The sequence below is a fragment of the Gorilla gorilla genome, chromosome 17, assembly GCF_029281585.2.
Source record: "Gorilla gorilla gorilla isolate KB3781 chromosome 17, NHGRI_mGorGor1-v2.1_pri, whole genome shotgun sequence".
In the NCBI taxonomy this organism is placed as follows: Eukaryota; Metazoa; Chordata; class Mammalia; order Primates; family Hominidae; genus Gorilla; species Gorilla gorilla.
The window spans coordinates 98,042,757-98,059,700 of NC_073241.2; the positions used below are offsets into that span (position 1 = coordinate 98,042,757).

The following is a 16,944-nucleotide window of genomic DNA, read 5'->3' on the forward strand; positions in this document are numbered from 1 at the left end:
CCTATCCGCTACTAAGTTCGTGGGGTGGGAGCCCCACACTCCCGGGTGTAGCTGAAGCTGCTCAGGAGTGGTTCTGGACCCTGGCATCCCTGAGCTCTCCGGGGCCCAGAAAGCAGCCACCCCCAACCCCCAACCCCTGCAGGTTCACAAATGTCTGCTCCTGCTCCCTGGACTCTCCCTGCTTCCGGCGCCTGCTCTGATTTTGAAGCAAAGTTGTGGCCGAGCCTGAGTGTTGTCGCAACTTAGCCGGGTGTGTGTGTGTGCTTGGGGCGGCGCTGACGTGCCAGCTCCCACCAGTGCCTGGGCTTCCTCCAGACTTTGGACATTGACAAGCATGGGAGGGAGGCTGGCTCCTCGGCATGAACAGCCTGGGTGCCACAGACGGTATGATGATGACGGCGGGAGTCAGACAGGTTCCTAGGCAGGAAGGGGTGGATCCCCAGTAAAACCCCAACTTCAGGCCAGGGAGGGCCTGAAGCCTGGGGGCCAGGCTACTAGTTCTGGGTGAAGTCCACGGCCTGGAGTAAGAACTTCACTGATGACCATTCAGCCAAGTGGATCGTGCCTTTTCCAGGCCTGACTGTGGCCACCCATGGACCATTCAGCATGCACTTCCTCGATTCTGAGCACGTAAAAACCCCAGACTAAGCGAAACACAGACTTGTCTGGATGACCTGCCTGTGGAAAGGAGCTACCTACTCGGGTCTCCTAAGAGCTATTCTGTTGCTCAATGAAGTTCCTCTCCGCCTTGCTCATCCTCCAGTTGTCCATGTACCTCATTCTTCCTGGATGCAGGACAAGAACTTGGGACCCACTGAATGGAGGGACTGAAGGGGCTGTAATGCAAACAGGGCTGAAACATACCCCCCAGTCACCATGTTGCAGGTGACAAGAAGGAGCGAAGAGCTGTAACCCTTCTGGGAGCCCAGACTTTGGGGCTCCCCAAGTCACGGCTGTGACACACTGTAACACCCGCTTCAGGGCTCTGCAGTTCCTGGCGTCTCTGAGCTTTCAGGCACCATTGTGTTCCCCTTGTCTAGATGCTGGTTCTTGCAGTGGAAGCCACTTGCAATACATCTGGTCCAGCTGCAGCCTCACATGGAGCAGGTGCCTGGAGCTGCCTTCCCCGTGGCAGCCAGCATGCCTGGCTGTGCGCAGTGGCCAGATTCCACGCTTGTTCACTCACATATCCCTTGCTGCTCCATGCCTGGCTCGTCCTTGGCAGGCACAGGATCTGGGCCGGTAGCATGAGCCAAGGGCAGCCTGCCAGGCTGAGTGGGTAGAATAAGCCCAGTGGATGCAAGCAAAACCCAAGCAGAGGCGCCAGCGGCCACAGAGGTTTCTGGCTGGTGAAACGACACCCTAAGGATCCCGTGACATTACCTTCCCCTCCAAAAGTAAATGCATACGCATAAAATACTTGGCAAACCAAAATGGGTTTAAGTTGTCCAGAAACTGAGGTTCCTCCAGGAGTTGAAAATCACTGTGGGGTACATAAGATAAACATCTACATACATATTGCAGGAAGCATTAAACACCTACTTCGGCAAGTCTGTAATCTTAAAATCTTTAAACATTAAATCATGTAAAAGAAATGAAATGTTTCACTTACCTTTGTGAAAAGAAAAATATTTCAATTTTTTTATAATTTATAGATTCAAAAGAAAAAAAAAGAAAAGCTCCCTTCATTTCTTTCATAATTCCCCTGAATTACTGCCAAACTCCTAAGGTCCCCTACTCATTCAAAGTTTCCTAAAGAGAAGACTATACTTGTGGTCTCCACTTTCTTACTTGCCATCAGTGTCTCTCAAACACCAATGAGGTTTTTCTCCCCATTACTCCTCTGAAAACCACCAACAACCTCCATGTGGACACACATTGTGGTTATTTTTCTCTCATTATTTTCTTGATCACTTTGCAAAATTCTCACACAAACTGTTCACTTCTTTTAAAATACTTCATCTTGGCTTCCAACTCATCTCTTTTTCCTAATTTACTATTTCTTCTCACTTTCCTTTGCTGACCTCAGGTTCTGGGTCTACTCATTTCCTTAAAAAATTGCTTCCCATGTCTGGGAAGGTTCTTTTACATAGCCTTGACTTAACTCTAGACCCCTACGTCCAACTGCTTATTTGATGCTTATATTTAGATTCCTAATATGACATGCTGAATCAAATTAAAATGAATAATTCAAAGCACTTGTCACTCTCCATATTTTCAACTTCTTCCTTCTCCAAAATTCCTCAAGTTCATCAACCACCACCCTCTCTACCCAATTGTTCAAACCAAAACATCTACGAGTCACCCTCAATTCATCCCTATTCTTCCATATCAGCAAGCTCTGACAATTCTATCTTCTAAACACAACAATCCTTTCACTTGTTCCCAACCCTCACTAACCATCAAGCCCAAATTTCTCAGATTACCGCAAAAGTTCAGTTGATATCTGTGGATCTACGCATACCTATCTAATGCACTGTGCGCTTAGCACAGAGTAATGTCCTTAAACAAGATCAATTCATGTTCTTCACCAACTTCAACCTCATCACATGCACTGCCATGACTTACAATGCCTACACTGCCCTCCACCCACTTCCCATCGCACTGTAGGCACTACAGTCACATTGGCCTACTGTTTTGTTCCTGTATCATGTCAGGTGTGTTCTCATTTTGGACATCTGTTATCTGTTCGTTTCTGGCGTATTGTATCCACAGATCTTTGCATGGCTCCTTCATATCACGTAAAAGTCTCAGTTCAAGTATTTTCTTGAGACAAACATTTCTTGACCAATCAACCTACAGCACCCATCCCACTCCTATTTGCCCCAACTATTACACTGTTTTTTAATTTTTTTAATTATGATTATTATCATTTGAGACGGAGTCTCACTCTGTCGCCCAGGCTGGAGTACAGTGGCGCAATCTTGGTTTGATGCAACCTCTGCCTCCTGGGTTCAAGCAATTCTCCTGCCTCAGCCTCCTGAGTAGCTGGGATTACAGGCGTGCGCCACCACATCCAGCTAATTTTTGTATTTTTAGTAGAGATGGAGTTTCAACATGTTGGCCATGCTGGTCTCAAACTCCTGACCTTGTGATCCGCCTGCCTCGGCCTCCCAAAGTGCTGGGATTACAAGCGTAAGCCACTGGGCCCAGCCTTAATTATTATTACTATTTTTTTGAGACAGAGTCTCACTCTGTCACCCAGATTGGAGTGCAGTGGTGCAATCTCGTCTCCCTGCAGCCTCTGCCTCCCAGGTTCAAGTGATTCTTCTGCCTCAGCCTCCCCAGTAACAAGGAGTACAGGCATGTGCCACCATGCCTGGCTAGTTTTTGTATTTTTAGTAAAGATAGGATTTCACCATGTTGGCCAAGCTGGTCTCGAATTCCTGACCTCGGGTGATCTACCTGCCTAGGCCTCCGAAAGTGCTGGGATTACAGGCATGAGGCACTGCGCCTGGCCTTTAATTTGTTTTTTCATAGCACTTATGATATCCTGTTTATTGATTTGTTTACTGAGGACCACTATCTCAGTTTGAGGACCCAAAAAAGACTGTATCTGCAACACACACACACACACATACACACAAACACACACACAATAATCCACCACTTGTAAGCCAATTTAGGAGTTTGAGGTATCACTTGTCATCACTACTTTTATTTTAAAAAACAAGAAGCACTAATATAAATCCCTAAATGCTACGAATCTGATGGTATTTATTAATAAAAAGCAATCTAATACCAGTAGTAAAGAATCAGCATGTTTACTCTTTCCAAACATATCACAGTAAATAAATCTGATATTAAAATCAATAATTTAATCAAGTAATAAAATCAATTTTATTTATTAAATCAAGTAATAATTTAATAAATAAAATTGTGTCGTTAAAATCAAATTTTAAATATTACCTCAGGAACCACTTCCTCTGAGGCAGAAAAGAAGTATGTATATACAATCAATTCTGAAGCAGCATCTATGTATTTCTCCTATAAAGATACAAACAGAAAAAAGGTCATTGAAAAATATTAAAGGCCAAAATTCATTCCTCATTAAACAATGAGAGTTACCTTATGTAGTAAGAGTCATCACCGTAATGTGCTACCTTACATCCTCTTAGGTGAAGAGAAGAAATGTAAGCAAATAAAATCGTTTCCAAGGCAAAGGCCAACGTAATTAAGAGCTTTTATCTTTCTGCAAATAAAGTTCATTAAATATAACACAAGTTCAATTTGTATGTATTCATTTAATTATAAATTAGACAAAATGATGGTGATGATTATAGGAAGATATGTGTGTATACACACATACAAAGTCTGCAGTCTCAAAGACTCAGATTTGAAAAAGCAACACAAGACTTAAATAACCAGGTTAATAACAGAAAAAAATGCTAAGGCAGGCAACATTTACTCACTTTTTACACACTTCTGTTTCATATAGGCAAACATGACAGAAGATATAGAAGGAAGTGTTTTTATTATAAGAAATGCTTAGAATGAATGAAAATATTTCTAGTAAGTACAGAGTAAGTTCTGCGTTTCTAGTGAAGTCTTGATATAGAGTAAATTAAATTACAATACATCTGTTTTTGTGGATTAAAAAAAAGTCTTACTTTCAAAGGTGATTCTCCACCTACATAAACGAAAAATACACGGTGTCTCTTCTGCATATGTTCAAACATTTGTTGACTTGGAAGTGGCCGAATTAGAGCCCTGTTGCACAACAAAACAAAAAAACAAACTTGAATTATAAACTAAAGTACATAATTTACTATTTATACTATAACTAATCATGTCTCAAGTTATTAAGTTTCAATAATATATCAATTGCATTTTAAGTATATCACAAAATCCACGTGAATATAATAAAACTGTGGTCCATGACTACTATTGCACATACATATAAAAGGTTAATATAGTACCCACAATTTTATCTATCAGTTTCAAAATAAGTGTCAAAACATCCATTCAGAGAGTACCATCATTACTAGTATTTTGATGGGCAAAAAGAGAAGTACTGTCCATTTAGAATCCTCAGCCTAAAACAAGACAATTCCCAAGAGAATTATTTTTTCTCCCTTTCAAAAGATCATTCACAAAAACACTGTGAATACCATCCCAGGAATACACAGTACTTCATTAAGAATATCTGTATCTTACTATGTCAATTTAAATGGTATATACTTTTTAAGTACCCTATGGTGGTTAAAATCCAAAGAGTATAAAAAGCATATCATTAATCATTTACAGAAAAAATAAAATAGAAAATGATAGTCATAACACTACATAAGAACCTCATGAAGAGAAAACAAAAAATGTTATACAAGCATTTTTCAAAGCAAATAGATTGAGAAATGAATTACGTCATAGGTTATTATGAAGCATGTCAATTATAAAATATCATTAAAAAACTAAGAAGAGGTAGTCATCTTTTACATATGGTGTGTATATTACAACACATAATTTTCACTCTATCACATTTATAAAAAGAACATAGAAAGGCACATACATTTTCAAAATTCTTTATGATGCATTGCATCATCACTCTACCCTAGCCTCTATTTAATACTCAGTAACTAAATGTAAGTGATGCAACTCCAGAACTGACTCCTGAAATTTCATCTACAATAGTCATCTCCAATTACAACAGGAGAATCCCTTCTTAAGCCTAAACCAAAACTCATTAAAAATTTCTCAAACATAATGACTAATATAAATCCTGGGAGGATTCAGTACCTCCCACTAGCACTCCCCTCATACAACATAAAGTTATTTCAAAATTTATTTATTCACAAAGGAAATAAAATGAAACATGGTCGACAAGAAAATACAGTGAAAATTACATTAGTAAGCACCACAAACTTTAATATATAAAGATCACTCCTAATCCTCTGAATTTTCTCAAATAATTTGAGACAGTATTGTGCCACCAACAAACTCATTTTATTTTAATTTACCTTAAAGCTATTTAAAGCTATCAGTATAATATATCCCATTAAACTCACAAGTGCCTATACTTTAAAGCCAATAAAGATTAACACAGCTTGAACATTCTCAAGAACTTTCACATAATCATGTGAAATAATTATAAGCACCAACTTTTTTTATATCCCATCAAAATGTAGATTTAAAAAAATCAACGACAAATTCAAACCAACAAAACGTGCTTACAGAGGAATTTGTTTCCTTATCAGTAAAACCTTAGGGATTGGTAACTTGAACAGATCCTTTAGGTTTTAACTATGTCACATTCTAAGTATAAAATGCACGAATACCTCACAGCTGGCAGAAAGCAGTATGTGATAAATAAGGAAAAATATTTTAGCTGTATCTAAAATACATTTTCGAGTATCAAAGAGTATGGATGAAAGCCCAAGTCTGTTCAGAACAATAATATCCCAAGGCTTTGTTGAAAACTCTGAACCAGGCAGTCCAAAAGCAAAATTATCATAAAATAAAAATTAAGATTCACAGAGTTGCTACACGTAATCAAAATCTGGAAAATGTATTAAAAAATCACTTGGGAAAATTCTTCTATAGACAAAATGAATTTAAATGTGAGGTTAACAGGTATGCAATACAAACCATGGTCTCTTTCTTTAAAGTATTTCTTTGGATACGCTGTATAATCCTATCTTCTAAGTAAATAATCAAATAAATTTTACCTAGGTATGTCCTTAAAATATGTTTGTTCAATACAGTCTATTAAAATATATTTAATTTTCAAATATTAATAACATACAGTAAAGGCCTTTCCTAATAACTTACCCAGATACTCTGTGAGCAAACTCAATAATATCATCTTTTGTTCGTGGTCCTCTATAATTATATGCCAAGTCCCCTTTTAATCTTTAAAAAAAAAAAAAAAATTAAAACCTGGATTGTTCTAACAGTTTTAATATTTAATGTTAATCATTATCTATTGTTTCATAAAATTATATTACATAAAATAGTAAATGCAGAGAAGTTTTAGAAGTAGCTCTCATGTAAAATATGGTAGACATTAGGCTTGTCAGAGGACCAGTAACACAAAAGAAAAGAGGCTGTATTCTATTAAAATTACATGAACATATTTTACTCTGCATTTGATAACTGCATTGTATCTACGCCTTCTGAAAAATAATCTACACATTCATGGTCAAGAGCTTGGAAAATTAAAGTACTATAATTCTCATTATCTTCCCTGTCAAAAGGTAAATGAAAGGACAGGGAAATGAGTATTTTAGAAGAGGCAAAACAAACGTTAAGCAATACAACATTACAGTTACTTGATGCTCCAACATTACAGAGTCAAACGATGCATGAAAAACAGCTCTTCTAGAAACTTACATAATTCTTCAAAAGCCAACCAATGAATTAATCTGTGTGCCTAATTAACTAAAATTTTAAAAAGGAAAAATTGGGAAGCACAACAGAATACCTACAATTAAACAGAAGGAAATGAAAGGATGATTTACTTAACACAAAAAGTAAGAGGCTAAGCAAACATTTTTAAAAAGTGGGGGAAGGAAAAAGATCAACACAAAACCCAAGATATAAATTGAAATTACTCAAATTTAAAAATTTGAGATGTTAAAATATTTTTTAAACTTACTTTATTATAAAAATAACTTTCAGAACAATTCCACAGCTCCCCACATTACCAAAATAAGATTAATGAAAATCATGAGAAAATTCAATGAAGTCATGATTATAAAACAAGTCCTTTAGAATTATCACATTTCTTTCAACTTGTACACTTTATTAGACTTGATCAACACCTACAGATTAGAGTATCATCAACTTTGATTCTGTTTTTATCTCACAATCCACACGAACTCCTCAAGGGTAAAAGGCCTTTCATAATTTATGACTGTATACTTGTCCTGCACAGTGCGTGTCACACAGCAAGCAAAACACGTGAATTAGCCGTAAACAACATGATTGCTTAAATACGAAGAAAAGCATAAAGAAGCAGTCCCTCTCCTTTAATTACATACTTCACCTATGAAGAATGGCCAAACCCCAATCTTCAATCCTCCAAGGAATCTACTAGAAATTAACGTAATAAAATGTAAGTAGAGTGAACTAATAAAAATACACATATAAACATACAACACTCAACTTACAGCTTAATTGTTGGATAACCTCGAACTCCAAACTCTGAAGCAATGCCTTGATAAGAAAAAGAATAAAGCATTCTAAATTTTTTTTTAAATATGAGAAACTAGGTAACAAATGAGCCTTTTACTTTAAAAATAGAGATATTTATACAACCCATATAGATAACGTTGTTTTTAAGTCTTAAGATTATAAAATCACACAAAAGAAAAAAACATGACATTCTCATAGAAAACAATTACTTAATAGTCCAATCTGCGACCTGCACAAAATACTATGACAAAATAAGAAATGCACGTCAAAAGAATAGTTAAAAATTTATAAAATACTTATTTTAAAAGATATACTGGTAAAAAAAATAAAAATAAAAATACATAAGTACTTCTCATTTGACTTCATGGCCAAGACAAATATTTCTTCTAGGTCTCATTTACTCCTCTCAAAAAATAAAACTAAAAATAAAAAAAGCCCATCTCTTCTTTTAGTGTTTTTTGAGTTTTCAAATAACTGCAGTGTATTCTAATTTTAAAAGCATAACTTGTATTTGCAAAATTAATTACTATGGTCAACAGAGGATCGAAAAGCAACTTTGTTTTAGGAGTTTCTGCTTTTGTGATAACCTAGAGTAATTTTAATTATCTCAAAGATTATTCTGAAATCCTCACATGAATTAAAATGAGAATAGTTGCTACAATATCATCTTCTGCAGGGAAAGGAGAAACAGTAACAAAAACAAGCAAATATAAAGAGGGAAATAAGACCTTAAACAGTAGAGAAATCATATGCCAAATTAATGCAACACTACTTTACAGACAAAACGCCACCAGGACAGGAAAGAAGAAATAAAATATTCTCAGTTAACACACGTTATACCATAAAGATATTTACAAAACTATACACTAGTATATGAAAAGTCCACTGTATTATTCACATGATCCTTCCCTTTATAATTGTCTTTGTTTCCAGGGTATTTTGTTATCACACTTGGGTAAGGAAGCTACTACATCTGAATTCCAATTTAACAATCACTTTAGTAATCTTCACTAATCTTTGGTTTCTCATAAACTCACCAATTCAATTCACAAGAATAAGGGCAGTCGATTTGTGAAAATATCCAAAATTTTTCCTTCATCTGTCAACTCTAGTTTCTCCCTTAAACATGGAGATAGGTAAATAGAGGGACCTGGACAGTGGCCGACACGTATTTTCCTAAGAGGTAGCATAAACAGCAGAGGTAACAATTAAGAACTCAAGTTCTGAAGATACAGGTCCTGCTTCTGAACAGACATGCAAACTCAGAGCAAGCACATAATTTATTTGTGCCCGTCTGTAATCTAGGACTTCATTCTGTCAAGTATGTTCTAATTGGAGACTGTGGTATGGAGACTGCTTTCTTCCCAGCAAAAACACAGAAACTACTTTGGGGAGATTATGTGAATAACAAATATTTTTAATGACCCCTTTCCAAATTAAGAAGACAGGGAAATATCCCAAATTAAGAAGACAGGGAAATAAAATCCCTTATTACCTTCAATTAAAACTCATTTTAAAAAACTGCCAAAACATAAGGACTAATATAATTGATTGGGGGACAAAGTTATATTCCACTAGTAATCCCTTTGTATAACTTAAATTATATCAAAATGTATTTATACACAAATCAAATAAAGAAAATACAGTATGCAATCAATGAGAAAACACACTGGTCATGCTTCATAGCCTGATATTGTGGATCCCATGATACGCCTCAGAGACAAAAATCCCAGCTCCACACTTAACCCTATTACATCATTTCCTCGACCTCAGTATTCACATCGAGACAATGGAGATCTATCACCCAACCCACATCCCTTGGCTTCTTGACAGTTAACATTAACCTTCGCTTCTGACATAATTTTAATTGACAGTAACTTCTATAAAACTTCAGTCTTAGATTCCTCTAAAAGGGAATGACAGTATAACATTTAAAAAAAAGCCTTTGGGAGGCCGAGGCCAGTGGATCACAAGGTCAGGAGATCAAGACTGTCCTGGCTAACATGGTGAAACCCCGTCTGTACTAAAACTACAAAAAATTAGTCGCGCGCGGTGGCGGGTGCCTGTAGTCCCAGCTACTCAGGAGGCTGAGGCAGGAGAATGGTGTGAACCCGGGAGGCGGAGCTTACAGTGAGCTGAGATCGAGCCACAGCACTCCAGCCTGGGTGACAGAGTGAGACTCTGTCTCAAAACAAACAAACAAACAAACAAAAATTTAAAAAAAAGCAAACAAAGCAGGAGTTATAAACACATAATGACCCCAGTTAGGACTCTAACTTCATTTATCGCCTATGTAACTCTGGATGTTTTTGTTTACTTCTCTGATTCCCCTTCTGAGAATACTACTCATCTCGTAGGGCTACAGGTTGGGATTTTAAAACAAAAAAATAGATGGCACGTAGAATCTGAGTCTGGCACATAGAAGATTCTTAAATGCTAGATCCTTTTCCTTTTTACTCTTGATCCTGATTTCATTAATTAGCTGCTGACACATCAATGCACACACAGTATTAATAAAATTAATGTGCAGAATATTTTATAACTGGCGTGAATATTTTAAAATTGCACCTCAAAACAAATTTGTGAGGAGGAAAAAATAGTGGCAATTCAGATTAAGAAACTAAAATAGGAAGATTCGGTAACTCGTTTGAGAGCAAACCATTTTGTAAGGAAGAAAAAAAGGTAATTCAGATTAAGAAACTAAAACAGGAAGATTTGGTAACTTGTTTGAGAGCAAATATTGATTAGGTAGCAGGGCTGAGATTGAAACTCAGTCTAATTGACTTTAAATTTTTTTATTCTTTACTTTTTCATATTAGAGAGAAATAGTTTATACAGAAATCTGAGCTCAATTCCTTCATAAATTGAAGAGACCATTTGCAACAAGAGTTATAGCTTTGAAGTTTTACGATTTTAAATGTTTATAAAACAAGATTCAACATGAAGTCTTCTACTTCATTTCTATTTTCTTCTTGAAATGGTAACAGTTTGATGCTAGAGGTAAGTAGGAATGTGAATCATGGTGATCTTGGATACTAGGCCTAATTCTGTTTCTAACTTTGATGTGCGAAATTACTCAGTCATTTCACTTCTAGTTACCTTGTTATTTCATCTATAAAATGGGAAAGGGCGAAATGAGTCAGGAGTTACTCAACCTCTAAAGTCCTTTTTAGCTCAAAGATACTACCTGTTTTAGTATTTACTGAATGTCACTATGTGTCTAACATGAAAAAGGTATAACATATGGCAGTGGTTTACCATCAACTGAAGACACTTTGTTTCCTAAAAACAGTGAGTAAGGGGGTAGGAGGAGATTGGGAGAGAACACAACTGGTATCCAGTGGGTAGAGGTGAGGGAAGCTCCTAAACATCCCGCAATGCACAGGATTCCTCCTCCCATCCAACTCCCAACAATAACCCCACAGAATTATTTGGTCCAAAATGTCAATAGTGCAAGGCTGATAAACCCTGAAACACAGTCACTGACTTCCTCTGCACCAAAAACAAAAAAAAAAAAACCCCACAGAACTATCCAGCCCAAAAATGTCAATAATGCAAGGCTGAGAAGCCCTGAAACAGTCACTGACCAAAAAGAGTTTATAATCTAGAAAGGCAAAATTAATTTTTAACTACAATCTACGAACAAGATGTCAGAATGTTATTGGCCAAACGTCATTCCAAATTTACACATGAAAGAGAGCTAAAATGTGATCTTTATCATAAAATGATGTCACACTTAGGTTGGAGAGTAACAGAATTTCAGTGGTTCCATAATAAAGATCAGCATGCCACTACAGGTAATATTATGTCATATTTTAACTTCCAAATGAGAAATATTTTAGCACTCATTTTGAAGAGGTATGTACAAAAAGAGAAGCCAAAACACCTATCTGAATTTACACTGGACATAATTTTTATATTATTTGGTTATGGTATTAGTTAAATCCATGCATCAAGACATTTTGGTACAATTCCAAACACAGACTAGACTAAATCATAATAGTTCAAATTTCTCTAGTTCAAAAATTCTGTACACACAGATTTGCTGGACTGAGTCTGATGGCATTTGCTTCCAACCACTGCAATGATTTAATACATGATTGAGAAATGAGTTATTATCAAAGACTCCTAGAAATTTATATAAACTTGATCACTTTGAATAGTCTTATCTCACCCCAAACTAAAACCCTATAACTCTCTACCAAAATAACATTCTACACTTTGTGGTTTTCCAAACTCAGTGTGCAGTGGAATCATCTGAAGTGCTGTTAAAAATACAGACTCTCGGCTGGGCACAGTGACTCATGCCTGTAATCCCAGCACTTTGGGAGGCCGAGGCAGGCAGATCACCTGAGGAGGAGGGCAGATCACCTGAGGTCAGGTGTTTGGGACCAGCCTGGCTAACATGGTGAAACCCCGTTTCTACTAAAAACACAAAAAATTAGTCGAGTGTGGTGGCACATGCCTGTAATCCCAGCTACTCGAGAGGCTGAGGCAGGAGAAACACTTGAACCTGGGAGGCGGAAGTTGCAGTGAGCCAAGATTGCACCTTTGCACTCCAGCTTGGGCAATAGAGTAAAACTCTGTCTCAAAAAAATAAAGAAATAAAGAAATAAAATAAAAGAAATAAAATAAAAAATACAGACTCTCAAGACCCAATTGCAAAGATTTTCACTGTTCACCAGTAGGACTGGTGTGGGCCTTCAGAATCTGAACTGACAATAAGTACCCAGGTAATTCTATTGCAGGTCGTCTACAGATTACATGCTGAGGAACAGTGATACCGCGACTGTCCGAAAAGCAACCTACTGGCCTGCAAGAGGTATCTATGAAACAGCCAATCCTTTAGTGTTCTATAGGTAGACTTAGAATAACAATGGCAGATGACTTGAAAGTAATTCCATTTTTTACCTGTTTGATTCCAAGTTCTACTAAAATGTCTGTATTTGAACTGCCTTAAAAATTTAGGCAAACTCTGAAATTCACAAGGCAAAAATCTGTTTGTAATATGTGAACGGTGGTTTTGAATACTTAACTTCTTTAATACTAGGAGGATACGTTTCTTCATTACACATAACACATTTCCTTGGTGCTAATATTTAAGTGGATAATGCTTCCATCACTGACATTGAACTCTAATAATGGTGTAGAAAATAACATTAGACAATTGACTTATGTTCACAAGTTACTGTTTGTCTCTTCCCACAAGAATATAAGTTCCATAAGAGTAGAAAGTTTAATCTGTTTTGCTCAATGATGTATCACCAGTACCCTGGTATGTGCCGGGCATATCCTAACATGGTAAGCACATTAAGTATTTGCTAAATGAATGAATGCTAACTCCACAACTTTTCTACAAAGGGACTTTTTTTTTTTTTTCAATTAACTATGTTTGGATAATTCAAGTAGGATTTCCAAGCAAGCCACACTATGCAAGGTCGGGGGCAAGTAGTTGAGAGAGGGGGATGGTGGAGGTTTAGCATTCCATATCCAATGAGTAAAAAGTCGCAACCTGTATATGAGGTCTTACTACTGCTTTTTAAAAATAGCATTTAAAACACTTTCTTCTCTAAGTGACTCAGGAAAACAATCTTGGCTATGTTTTTCCCTAATCATAGTGCCACTTAATAAATAGTAGTACACAGGGGCACTTAATACTGAATAATAAACTAATGAATTAGATACAATATAGAATGTGACAATGAAAATTGTTAATTATCAATGAAGTATTACATGAACACTTTACCACTAAGACTTTTATTGGTTTATATGCACTATTTTTCTCATTGACTATTTTTCTTCATAGTCCCACATTCCTTTATACATGACTCGATGACTCCACTGACCTATTCAAGTGATCACAGCAATTTGCCATTTTTGAGACTTACTGCTCTTGTTGGTTTACTCATCTTTCTCCCTTTATTATGTTGTAAGCATTTCCAGGACAAGCGGGATTTGTCTGGATCTTTCTTTAACCTCTAGAGATTAGCACAGTGTTTGACAAATAGTACTTGGTAAATATTGATTGAGTGAATAAATGAATAAGCGCATCTATGAATAAATATGTGTATGCACATCTAATCAACATATATGTGTATATGTGTATATATATACGTGTGTATATATATGTGTATATATATGTGTGTATATATGTGTGTATATGTGTATATATATGTGTGTATAAATATGTGTATATGTGTGTGTATATATGTGTATATATGTGTGTATATATGTGTATATATAGTGTGTGTATATATATGTGTATATATGTGTGTGTGTGTATATATATATAAGGAAACAAGAAATTACTTTCATGAGCAACAGTGGAAAACGATAACTTCTTAGACATTGTTAAAAGCTTATTTCAAAGAAATATCAACTCAAACATATTATTCTCCCTCTCTAACAATTTCTGCCATTTATCTCTTCTCCTCTCAAAATTTCAACGTTTCATTTGGGTGACTCAATAATTCCAGCACTAATATCTCACCTACACTGTAGGTCCCTATTCACAAACATCAGTTAAAAGACCACAAATTCAAAATCATTGGTAACTTAGAAATGCACATAAAATTAAAACTGATATTTTGCATATAGCCAGTGGTAGCATAGTTCAGCAACTATGCTAGGAATCTCACACTATTATTGTTTTCTTCACAGTACAAAGCCAACCAATCTGTTACTTCTGTGATTTTAGTATGGGACATGTCTATGAAAATTACTGTTTCCATTGTACTCTACTGTCACCACCCACAACACCAGGCTCCCAGCATCCAACACCAGTATATATACACAAGGCTGACTTAGATGATCTCCCTGTTTCTACATACTCTATTTTCCATCCTAAAAGTTGCTGACAAAAATATTTTTATCAAGTCATTGCCTTCACAAAAATGTGTATTACCTCCTACCGACAAGTGATAAAATCCAAAACACTGCCTGTCCTGGGAAGCTCTTAACAACGTGGCATTACTCTTTAGTGTCATATACGTGCAGCCATTGTGCTAGGGGGTTTTAAATACAAGATATTAATATGATTTCCACAACCTTGAGGATTATTACTCTCCTTTGTAGCTACAGAAACTAAAATTAAGAGAGGTTAAATGCTTCCCAAAGCTACACAAGTATGACAAGGCAAAGTTGAGATTAAAACATAGCTCTGTCTTGCTCCAAAGTAAAATTGCTGATTTCCTAAAACGAAATATACATTATGTACTTCCACTTTCTTCACTAATGAAAGAGAAACTGCAGGTATTGAATACAAAAGATTTTATATCTGCTGGATCATTCAAACCTCAAAACCACCAATAAAAGAAGCATTACAATTAAGTATTTATCAATATGGAAACCAAAGATTGGTTTGTTCAGAAACTTTCTCAGTGTTACACAGCAAAAGTAGCAGGCAGAGCAAGGATTTGAATCCAAATCTGCTCTCTGAAAGCCATGCTCTTTCCAAATTCTATGACACCTCACACTTCTCTAAATTTAACTTCTTCTTTTTCCCAAATCCTTTAAAACAGGTGTTGGTATAAAAGGTCAGATAAATATTTTAGGCTTTCTGGGGTATACAGCCTCTGTCACAACTACGGAATTCTGCCATGGAGGCACAGAAACAGCCATAAACAGATAACAAATAGCTATGCTTCAATCTAACTCTATTTATAAAAATGGGTAGTAGGAGAAATTTGGCCTACAGACCAAGGTTTGCTCACCTTCACTTCATTCTATTCTCTAGTACACACTCATTAACCTCTTTCACACTCTATTATTTTGCTCTAGTATTCTTTCTAATGTGAAAAGCTTCCTGATCCTCACTTGTACTCACCCTAACTCAATTCATCCTTTAAGTTCCCATTTTTTCTTTACAGCACATCTCAGGCTACTCAGAAAAAAACTGATTCTGAACTCAAGTAGCAATATCAATAGTTTAACACTCATCCTTTTACAGCTGCCTCATATAAACCATCTAAAGTGGGCTCAAAGGAGAAAAGATGGTTTAAACACCTGTTAAGCATAAGATTAACACATACTACATACTACATGTTCAATGGCTAATTCATTTAACTCATAAAGTATACAGTCTTAAATTATTAAGTTAATTGAATTTCACATGAGCAAAAAAAGTCTTCCTCCCACCCTGAATACTGTTGCATATAATTGTTTTTGCTGTGAGAACAGTAAAATAATAAACTAAGTGAAGGCTTACTGGAATAGGAAGTAGCATCCATCTTTCCAACCTTAACTGGAGAACCAATGCTTTTCATCTCAAGACCAACTTCATTCCAAATCGGTTCCAGCTTTTTACAATGGCCACACCATGGTGCATAAAACTTGTTTTAAAAAAACAAACAACAAACAAAAAAAGATAACCATTAAAATGTTGTGCTACAATAAATATGAATCTTAATATTTAAAGAATCCCTTTGACTAAATGATCTAATAATGTTTTAGACAAGAAGTTTAAATATAATTTTTAAAGTAGATACATAATGAAAGATTAAAACATACAAACATAAACCTAGATACCTCAAAACCGGTATTATCTTAAGCTCATTTTAATTGACTACTGATTTAAAACAGATATACAATTTACAATAAAAATGTCTTTGCTTCCAAGGAAATGTTCTATATGAAACGTTTTATATAAAATGAATCCACAAAATAAACATATATATACCATACAACATACATACCTAATTGTTAATGATAATATCAATCTATTTCTATTACAAAAATGTCAACATAGTAGGTGACTTTGCTGAGTTCTATTGTAACCACTGGCAAGAAGGGGAGGTCATTAAGATGACTGGTTTG

At 36.0% G+C, this 16,944-nt stretch overlaps 1 protein-coding gene across 1 annotated transcript in view; it reads right to left on the reverse strand.

Annotated features, from left to right (window-relative positions):
• Window positions 1-16,944, reverse strand: part of TMX3 (thioredoxin related transmembrane protein 3) — a 41,168-nt gene that overhangs the window by 19,593 nt on the left and 4,631 nt on the right. The window contains exons 4-8 of the mRNA XM_004059529.4: window positions 16,337-16,460; window positions 8,106-8,151; window positions 6,766-6,846; window positions 4,611-4,710; window positions 3,910-3,987 (exon numbers count right to left, since the gene is read on the reverse strand). Of these exons, the coding sequence (XP_004059577.2) occupies window positions 3,910-3,987; window positions 4,611-4,710; window positions 6,766-6,846; window positions 8,106-8,151; window positions 16,337-16,460 (429 nt within the window). The remainder of the gene's footprint in view (window positions 1-3,909; window positions 3,988-4,610; window positions 4,711-6,765; window positions 6,847-8,105; window positions 8,152-16,336; window positions 16,461-16,944) is intronic.